The sequence below is a fragment of the Carettochelys insculpta genome, chromosome 13, assembly GCF_033958435.1.
Source record: "Carettochelys insculpta isolate YL-2023 chromosome 13, ASM3395843v1, whole genome shotgun sequence".
Classification (NCBI taxonomy): domain Eukaryota; kingdom Metazoa; phylum Chordata; order Testudines; family Carettochelyidae; genus Carettochelys; species Carettochelys insculpta.
Window position 1 is genome coordinate 20,194,097 of NC_134149.1, and position 10,419 is coordinate 20,204,515.

Here is a 10,419-nt window from a genome sequence, read left to right on the forward strand (position 1 = left end):
TATGCCTTGCACCGTCCAGTTGTGATCCTTGCTTCCACTTTTGACAGCTGGTGGGAGGAATGAGGCTAACAGAAGGAATCCCCAGGTCTCTGCTGAATCTGCACCCAAGCCACCCTTCAGAGTGCAGTGCTGAGCACTTAATTTTAAGAATGCTGGCACTGTCCAGATGCCCAGCCATGGGAATGCTCAGAGAGGGACAGGAGGGATACAGTTCCTGCTACTGTACAAATATTACACATACAAATTGCCAGCATTTATGTGGGGCACAAATACAAATGTAAAATGAATCACATTTCTGACATATTTTATATGGTCCCCCTCTCCCTCCACCAACACATACAACATTCGTAAGGCTGGAAGCCTAAAAAATACCATTGTTCAAAGGGTTAAACAGCAAAGCTCACCACTCTGCTGTGTGGCCTTTTCACAGTGTTACACATCAGCGGCTGGAGGGAGGATGAGAGGAGTGCTTTGATTAAGGGGCACAGAACTAATGTTTGACAGTGGCATATCCAGGCTCCTGTGGATATTACAGCCAGCCCTCACTGCAGCAGGCTAACCTCAGCAAACAGCTGTTTACACCCCTAGTACATATGCGCAGGGGCCTGGTTCTCTGCCTCTGTGGTCAGTAAACAAACTGGTGAGTGGAGCTGGGCTGGAAGCCAATGGAAAATAGATCTGAGATCTGAGTCTTAATGGCCCCATGCTCTGCACTTTTTGCCATGGTGAGATTGCTCTGACCAGAAACTAACTGCACTTCTCCCAGAGTTCAGTTAATGCACCTATTGCTGAGAGCCTTCTATGCCGGTCATAAAATCCATAGAGTTTTGCAGGCGCTTGTGAATTAACACCGTGAGAAGCTGCAGAGAATCAATGCACATCAGACAGCGCCTGGAGGCACTGGCTGTTTTTTACTCACTTGTACAGGGCCTAGCACAACGGGGCTTGCTCCCTGATTGATGCCTTTAAGCACAGTCATAATTCAAATAATATTGTTTAAATCACAAATCTAATCCCTCCTGCAGCCTTCTTTAAAGAAACCTGTAAAACTAGGGGAAGAAATGTTTTATTTTAAAGGAGCTAGAAGCGTTATTTTTTCCCCCAATGTACATTAGCAGCCTTATTTGTTTACCTGTGCTGCTGTACAGAATTATCCAAACCTGAGCCCTGTGCTTGCATATCACCATTGCTCTGTGACCCAGATCAAAGCTAGGGAATCACTGGCATTGATAGCTAACTAAGCATTACAGGTTGTATCTCTCTAGTCCATCAACATCCATAAATCTAGTATGATTTTAGTTTGCCAGATGTCCACTTACCACGGGTCTGGCCAAGTTTCCTGTGGTCCCATAAAGTTTGTTTACAGCCACCTGTCCTGGCTCTCAGTGTTCTGTGCTGTTATTTAGCTGTAATTTACCCCTAAATGTCTACTGAGAGCCCAGTAAACAGTGTAAGTGGTGTTAATGCTGCTAGAGAATACTGACCTTCTGTAATGCGGCAAATTCTCTTGTTCAGCATTGGTCTGAACCTCCCTATGCTGGCACCCTGGGGATCTATCTGTGCTAATTCTTCCTAACTAAGGAACGAGACAAGCTGATTCATCCAGTTACAATATTCCATAACTTGCCCCCTGCATGGCAGGATCATCAGAAGACAAAAACATGTTGGTTCATCACTATTCAGGAATATTCCCTGCTCTTGGGCTTATTTCTATGTACTTTTGGTTGATTTTTAAGTATTTTTATTACAAGAATTCACCTATCCTTTTATCTAGTGATTGGTGCTTAATTGCCCATGACCCGCACTCAGTAAAGATCTACTACACTTCATTTGACTGGAGGAAAAATATACACGTTCAAGCAATAACCATACAAAAGATCACACACGGGGCTTAAATTCAGCCAGAGCTGAGTAGAGCCGAGTAAATATTTTCAAACCTTGACTCCAGCCTGATGCTGGTATGGCTCTCAAATGTGGGGAGGGGTGTCTTTCATGGACAGAAGTTGCGAGCCAATTTCAGGGGATCCATGAGCCACGCAGATGAAGCTGGAACCTCAAGCACCTGTGCGCCCCTGGAAAAGAGTGGGCAGTGGCAGTGTGGAGGGCTCCAGGAAGTATTCAGTGAGATTTTAAACCCTAATCACACACATGATGAAGACATAGCGAAGTGGTGACCTTTCAAAATAAACTTGGCCCTGCCATTTTCATACAGATGTCCTTTATTTCTTGGAAATAAGATTTTTACCTAAACTACTGAGCAACAATTATTTCTTGAGGTATGCTTCAGTGAGGCCAGTAGAAATGGCAATTCAAGTAAACAAATGTTCAGCATTCTTAATAAGACAAGATCCAAACCAGATCCCCATGTACAAAATTATTCTGAAGAAGTTCTCATCCAGACCATGGCTCTGGCCAACAGCCTTGAATCTCTCACAGGTCTGTGCAGTAATATGAACTACCCTGAGAGCTAGCCAGATGGCTGTAGAACATACTAAAATGTTGCTGAAGTAAGATGACTGGAATAAATCCTTGTTGCGGTTAGAAGTTCCTCTTGCTTTGTCCTGAAGACAACACGTTACAGGCTTGCCAGCAAGAGTTAAGTAGAACCATGCAACATAATCAGAGAACTAGTTCTTCAATAGGAATATTTACCCAAAGAGTGATTTCTGCTAACGTTCCTGCAGCACAAAGAAAGCTGCAAGCCCATATAATATCTTACATCGTGCTTGTTTTTGAGTGTCACATGGAATCAATGTTAACAGTATTGCATTTAAATTGAAAAATGAAGCAAACACGGCTGTGATGGGGAATTGCAGCTAAATCCTGCACTCTGCTCAGGGAGAGTGCTCTCCATCAGTGGAGCTACACTGATCTACAAATAGAAGTTGGAACAGTTCAACCACTTCTGCAGCAGTTAGTGAGTCCAGGCTCTGGGAGGAGAGAAGTTTAATGGAGGTGGTAGAACTGCTCCACAGGGGTTAGGAGCTCTGAGTCTGAGGAGTGATTTGGTAAGGAGCAGATCAAGGACCTGTCCAAGAGATGTACGTGATCAATCAGCCAAACAGGTGACCTATGGAAAGGTCAAAAGTTGAGTCATCTCTTCTGGAATTCCTAGCCCCGCTTGCCAGGACTCTCAAGGAATATCTTACCTGATCCTTAGACCTCTTTGTCATCCCTTACCACTGTTCTGCCACACTTGTGGAGCCTGCAACTCTGTCACCACTCTCCTGTGAAGGAATAATGTGTCTGATTCCCTGTTCAGGCCACGATGCGCTTGGTACAGGACCTAAGAAGGGCTCCTCTGATGCTGGGGCCAAGACAATGCTCCAGTATAAGTTACTTACACTCCTCAGAGCTAGCCTAGCAGCTAGAAACCACCCAAGCATATGTTCGGTACCACCCATGAATTTGCCGTGTACAGGGATGAATCTTCTGGATTGAAAGCAGCCCCACCAGAGCCAAGAATTGGGACTATTTATTTCGCTTAGATGAAAATCACATCCATCACAGGAGGAGGTTATAGCCATTAGTTTCAGGATTTTGTGGTGCTGCTTAATGAATCTACTTGCTGATCTGGCCTCCATTACTGTAAGTTTCAAGTACTTCACTAACCTTAGCATATTCTCCACCTCAAATTTAAAATATATATATTATTTTCCCTGTTTTATAGATGGGGACCAAAGTGCAGGGAGATTAATCATCTTACTCCAGGCCACCCCAAGTTTCTATAGCAGCACCAAGAATTGAACCAAGATCTAGTAAACACAGTCCTGGGCCTGAACCAGAAGTCCTTTCTTCCTCTCCTTTGTACCCCCAAGCAGAACATGGCTACCTTGCTGTTACAGCTTGGTGTCTGAGGGCCAGTTGCCTGATTCAGCAAAGATCTTTTGACAGCAATTTGCAGTCTGTTGCTCAGGCTGACTTGCCTGGATGGCAGAAGACCCTGGAGAGAAAAGCATCTGTTACAGAACTCTGAAGGGTGGAGGGCCTCGGACAGCAGTCAATTAAAACGTTGGGTTTCTGGCATCAGCCTTGTAATAGCTCCCCTACCTTTCTTGCCAACAAGGCTGGATGTGCTTTTTTAAACAATGCCTCTTTGTTGGGTTCAGTTGGAAGCGCTCTCAAACAAACACAGCCAGCTGCCTAGACAAGCCCATTGCATGCCAAGCCAAAGTGTAATAGGGGGAAATGACAAACATTCCAATATTTATCACATTTTAAAAAAAAAAACAGCCCCAAGTTAACACTACTTCATTCTTGGTGGAGCTAATTTCAGGGGTTGTGCAGCTGAAAGCCTGATGGCAAGGAGTTATCTAAATTATGCCCAGCGCACACACATGAGGACACCTTAATACAAAGGGAGGAGTTTAGAGAAACTAGTAGTGAGCTAATTTTTGGAGGGGCTGAGCAGCTGTATATCCCAGTGACTTCAGCTGAAGCTCCTCAGCATTTTTGAAAACTAGTTTTGTCAGTTTCCTACCCCAATGGTTCCCAATCTTTTCGGTAGCACGGCACACTTCAATGAGACAAACAATTCCACAGCACTCCCTTTTATTTTTTTCTTCCCAGCTGAATCAATTGCTCATAAGCATCACATTTACTTCACTTGCCATGTTTATGGTCTTACTACAGAGGTTTGCAACGTGGTAGTGAGTACAACAAGCTAAACCAGGATCAAATGGGATGTTGAGTAATCGTGTAACCACTGAAAAGGTCAGTGGTTACTCGCCTGTTCATGGGGAGAGAGAGTGCTCCAGAGAGCAGGGTCCCCTGCCTGCCAGCCTGTTGGAGCTAGGGCAAGGTAATTAAACCGCATCTCAGCTCCAACAGACTCTCACCCTTGCTCCCTCCTTGCCAAAGCAGGGTAGGCAGGGAACAGGCTCCTGTAGGGTTAGCTTTTCTCCCCTTCCTCTCCCTGCCAGTGGATCTGCAAAGAGCCACAGTGAGGGAGAAACTGACAAGATGTCACAGCACACGTGGACACTTCTCACAGCACACCAATTGAAAATCACTGCAAGGCAGCCAGATTCTGATCCTGAATCAGTGGTGTTCTTTGGATTTGATACTGACATAACAGAGATCAGAACCAGGCGGGTTGATAGCTGAGTGCAATCATGGATTTCCCATTGGAAGATATCCCAGTTTTTGGGTGCTTTCTTTTCCAATCCTCCAGAACTCCTTTGTTAAAACTTCTCCCTAGTCCCAGCTAAGCTGTATGGTTGAAACTCCTGTTTGCATTGCGAGGAGGGCTGCTTCCAGCCATTACACTGGGGTTTGATATCTAGTCTGTGCTCAAAGCCCTCCTCTGTGAGCAGGAAGTAATGGCACACAAGTTTGCGGTCTGGTCTGTGGTTTTCGAGCTATTGTGCAAACAAAGTAGCAGCATCATACTGGGGAGGAAAAACAAAGATGTTCCAGTTTATTACTGAAGGGCAGACAACACATTAAGGCCTTGGTTATAGTGGAGAGTCTGACCACTGGTGCAGTTGTGCAAACCCCTAGTGTAGACACGCAAAGCCATGTTTTGTGGCAATTCAGCGCGGAATGCTTAAAACTGGAATACGTTGCACCAATGCAAAACTATATTTCAAGGGTGGGTTAGGTGCACTGGGGTAAATCACAGCTGGTAGCGTGTACACTAAGGCTATGTCTGCACAGGTGCATTATTTCAGAATAAGCTATTCCAGAAGAGATATTCCGGGATACCTTATCTTGAAATAGCACATCTGCACCCAAAATGCCTCTGGAAACAGTGCTCAGCTATTTCAAAATAGAGCCTATTTTGGATCAGAGCCCCTGGCAGCACTATAGCTTATTTCAAAATAGCCCCTATTCCCTGCCTACGCAGCCCCCTTCCAAAATATCCACGTCGGAATGCGCGCTGTTCTTCGTAAAATGAGGTGTAAAGAATCCAGAATGAGCCAGCTGCTATTTTGAAATTATTTCGAAATAGCAATTTTGCTGTGTAGACACTCGCAAAGTTATTTCAGAATAGTGGCCTTTATTCCAAAATAACATTGCTGTGTAGACACACCCTCAGCGACCTCCTGCCTGCCACAATCCTATTGCAGCTGATGGAAGCTTTACCTCATGTTTACCAGCAGTCATCTAGAGTAATTTACAGATACATCTCTGCAGGCATGATGCAGGTATGGATGCCTCCCAGAAGGAGACACAAGAAAAGACTCAGTCAGGGCCAGCAGTCTTAGCGAGGGAATTAAGGCAGAGGAGGCAGATGGCCTAGAGCTCAGAGTGGAAAGCAGACAGGAAGGGGGCAAGTAGCTGTTCAGCTTGGACTGAAGAAAGCAGGGGGAAGAGAGGACAGAGACAGGATTCATTTGGTATCCCACAGTTTGGGAAACATTGAGCCTGATCCACCAAGATGACCTGAGTTCCACTGCCAGTCTTGACAGTAGCCTGTTGTCTGCCACTGGGAAAGTCCCTTCCCTGCTCTGTGCCTCGGTTTCCCTTTTCTTGTCTTCTCTTTGCATTAAAAGCGTGGCAATGCGGCTGTGTCTCTAGCTGTGTGTACATGGTGCTCAGGATGACAGGCCCCCAGTCTGTACACATCACAACAATCCAGAACATGGTAAGAGAACTGCAGGGACAGATCAGGGCAGGATCAATAAAATGCAAAGGGGATAATACTAGGCAGAAAGCCATATTAGGGAAACTTCTCTACAGCTACACTGTGACTGTTATAAGAGGTGCATTTAGGCATGGCAATAGCTAGTCTCAGAGAACTACCACACTGTAACACCCTTGCTGAGTCAAATCACAGGTCACCCTCACCTTGATGTTGCTAGTCAAAGATGAAACTATATGCCCATCCTGGGGTTGACCTCAATTAGTTACGGTGAGGTGAAAACTCCGGTATCCCAGATCCTCCACAGGTGGGGGCGCTATCTCCCTGCGTCCAGAGGCCACTAGCATCCCATAGGTAAAATAACCCATTCTTTCAAAACACTGACAAATACAATGTTTCTAGCACCACATTGGGTCCCTGCCAGCTTCCCTTCCTTACCAAACAAGACAGCGCCTCTTGTTTGCAGGGAAGACACAGCCCCAGTATTGATTACGCAGCAAGTCCCTTCTACAGTGAGCAAGAGCTGGCCTTTCTGAACTCTTAGGACTTGTCTACACTTCCACAGACCATAGGCCTAAGCTACACAATTTCAACTACATGACTAACCCAGCTGGAGTCAATGAGGTCTGCTTACCATGGCATTTGCACAGAAGTAAGTAGACAACTCATGCTCTTCTGTTGACTCTGATTACTCGTCTCGTTCTGGTGGACTACAGAAGTTGACAGGGGCGCGCTCGATTTATGTTACCAGTTGCGCCTCCCTGATCTGGCATGGCCGTAAGGTGACGAGTTCCATACAAGAGAATTTGCTGGACCAGGAGAGTTCCAGGGCTTCTGCCCTCAGGTGTCCCTGTATTCCTGGGACCTGTCATGGCCCCAGCCCCATGCTCCCTGAGAACTTCAGACCTGGCCGCTGTGCTGCTGCAAGGCAGGCAAGAGGCTCCAGCTTGCCATCCTGGCCCCAGCCCCGGGACTCTCTGATCTCCAGACAAGAGTCCCAGATTGGACAGGAGCAACCTGTCGATGCAAAAAAAGCCTCCGACTCCTGCTGGATCAATCTTAAGCCTGCTGCACAGTAATGACCTATGCAGGTGCTGCTACTGCACAGTGACAGTGCTGAAGCACAGCTCGGTGCACCACCGCTGAACGTATAGAACTCCAAGCTGCCCTTTGGGCCTTCCACTGCATGGTAACTGAGACCAGACAGGACACTATGGCATAGCAAGTGGAGGTGCTGTGGAGTCACACCCTGGCTTGCCGTGCAGTACAGTAAACCCTCGAGTTATGCAGGGGTTGTGTTTTTACAACCCCCACATAACTTGAATTTTCATGCAAGTCGAGGGGAGATGGGAACCAGGCGTCACCAGTTTCCTGGCTCCCAGAGTGGCAGGGAGCTGGGAACCAGGGGGCAGCCTGGTTCCTGTCTCCCTGCTACTTGCGGAACCCAGGAAACTGACCAGCAGCAGCCTTGGTCAGTTTCCTGGCTCCAGCCAGTGGAAGGGAGCTGGAAACCAGTGGCAGCCTAGCTCCTTGCTCCCCTTCACACCTCGGAGCCAAGAAACTGACCAAGGCTGCTGCCCTGCTCAGTTTCTTAGCTCTGCAAGCTGTGGGGAGCCAGAAGCCAGGCTGCTGCCTGGTTCTCAGCTCTCCACCACTCCAGGGACTGGGAAACTGCCCCTGTCAGGGGCAGCAGTTGTATAAACCCAAGACACATGCAACTCGATTGCACACATATTGAGGATTTACTGTAACTTACCATGCAGACAAGCTCTGAGAGCAATCAGAAAGGCCAGGTCCCCCTCATTCTGGAAGAGACACAACTGAAGTAATCAGCGGTGTTAAAGAGGAAGTGGAAATAAAGGGCTGCAGTTGCTGTTATCAGGGGAAATGGAATAAACATAAAGAACCAGAAGCTAAAATAGCCAGAAAGCTTTCCCATAGATAATGCTGGCTTTTGGGGAATGTTACAGCTCTGGGCCTGGTAATACAGCAGAAGAACATTTAATGTACAGTGAATGTCTTGGACATGGTATTTATGAAGAGCCTACAGGAAATTAAAGACTCTACATAAAACAACAAGGTCAAGTTTTGGAATAAATATCATATTCCTGCTACTGAGATTTACTTCTGATGTTCAACCCAGGTGTGTTCGGCTCAGTAGATATCTGCTGTTCTGAGCAGTGCTCTGAGCATCATTGTATGATACTAGCATATGCTGGTTAGCAACCTGAAGCCGCTCAGGCAGGGAGCATAATGCATAGGATTTTCATTACCTCCCACAAACTGGGCTGCCCCCATGAAACATCCCATCATCCGAGAGATGAGCTCTTCCACACAGCAACCCAGGACTGCTGCTAGCACCACCAGGAGTGCCAAGGCACAGCCAATCCCCATCACCACGGTACAGATCTCCCAGGGTAAGCCAGGAATAGCCCCAAAACTGGCATACATCCCACACTCTTCAACCATCACCAGGTGCCTCTCCTCTGTCCGAGCTGAATGAAACCGGCTTCCCCAGCTGGGAACCAAAGAGCCAACAGGGCATAAAGCAACTGGCTGAGCTGGCAATGGCTGCGAGAAAGGACAGGAAAGCCCAGAGGGCCCCAACAGATGTCAAATGCCTGCCCATCTTTTTAGATCTCCTGGTGGAAGTGAAACAACATCTTAGGGCATTGTGGCAGAGGCAGCCTCACTCGTGGACTCTGGCCCCTTGTTCAGCTCACAGTCCTGCAGGTACCTAAGCCCCATGTGCCCTCGCTGTGGTTTGCCCATATGTCCTGGGGCTGAAGGCCTCTGGGGTAGAGGCCCCCTGGTTGCCGGGGGAGGGGATGGGAAGACGAGTCCCTACACTCCCTGTGGGAACCCTCCACTTGCCCAGCTGGTGTTCTTTTCCTGCTCTCTAACTCTTCCTCACACTCACCTTCTCTGCTCTCATCACCTCACTCCAACCTGCTCCTCCGCTCTCCTGCGTCTCCCAGCAGGGACGCCTTTTAAAAACTCTTGTGGCAGCCTCAGGTGAGCTCAGTTGGCTCAAACTGATTTGTAGCAGCCTCTCCCTGGCTGCTGCACCAGCTCTGCTGCTCCTCACTGCCCTGAATTTATCCCTCTGTTAATTTAGCCAGGCCATTCTCTCCCCTCCCTCCTTAGCTAGCCCGCAGGCCTGATCCTGGCATAACATGCAAAGTGCTTTGCTGTCAGTGGTCTTCACAAACCTCAGAGAGGGACTAAAGAGGGGGAATAGAAGGGACTCAGCTCAGAGGGAAAACAGGAATAGTATGGGGGGTTTGCTTCTCCCCCACCCCTGCTTCCAGAGGCCACCAGCTTTCTCCAGGCAAAAGTATCTGTTTTTTTCCAAAAAAGTCCTACAACTATTTTTATCCTCTATAGCCCGCAGACAATGACAGATCCCTGCCAACTTCCCGCCTCAGCCAGCAGCATCCCTTTTATTTTGCTGCATTTCGTTCTTCATCCTTATCCTGGGTGCTGGGCCAGCCCAGACCTGCTGACTGAGATGTCTGGCCCCAGAGACAGTCTCTTGTTGGAAATGTCGTTATTATTTGCTGCGGCTGCTGAACATTCAGAAGCTGCTGTGCCGTTGTCAGTCACCCTCACAGCTGGTTCTGACTGCGCTAGCGAGTCATTCTGATGCACTTGCTATGTTCAGCTGCAATCTCTGAAATAGAAAAGCCAGCCAACAAAATTACTGCTTGAGAGATTTCATACTTTCCCTTGTAAGTTTCAAAAAGTCTTCAGTTGAGAAGAGAAATCAAGAGTTAATGTTACTTAAACGTTCTCCTATATATGCAAATCACGGCCCACTCTGACATTCCCAT

General features: G+C 47.4%; 1 protein-coding gene across 1 annotated transcript in view; it reads right to left on the reverse strand.

Annotated features, from left to right (window-relative positions):
- The window catches only part of LHFPL1 (LHFPL tetraspan subfamily member 1), a 29,186-nt gene extending 19,806 nt beyond the window's left edge, over positions 1 to 9,380 (reverse strand). The window contains 2 exon segments of the mRNA XM_075007851.1: positions 8,860 to 9,083; positions 9,085 to 9,380. Of these exon segments, the coding sequence (XP_074863952.1) occupies positions 8,860 to 9,083; positions 9,085 to 9,215 (355 nt within the window). The 5' untranslated portion in view covers positions 9,216 to 9,380.
- Positions 9,381 to 10,419: the final 1,039 nt, after the last annotated feature.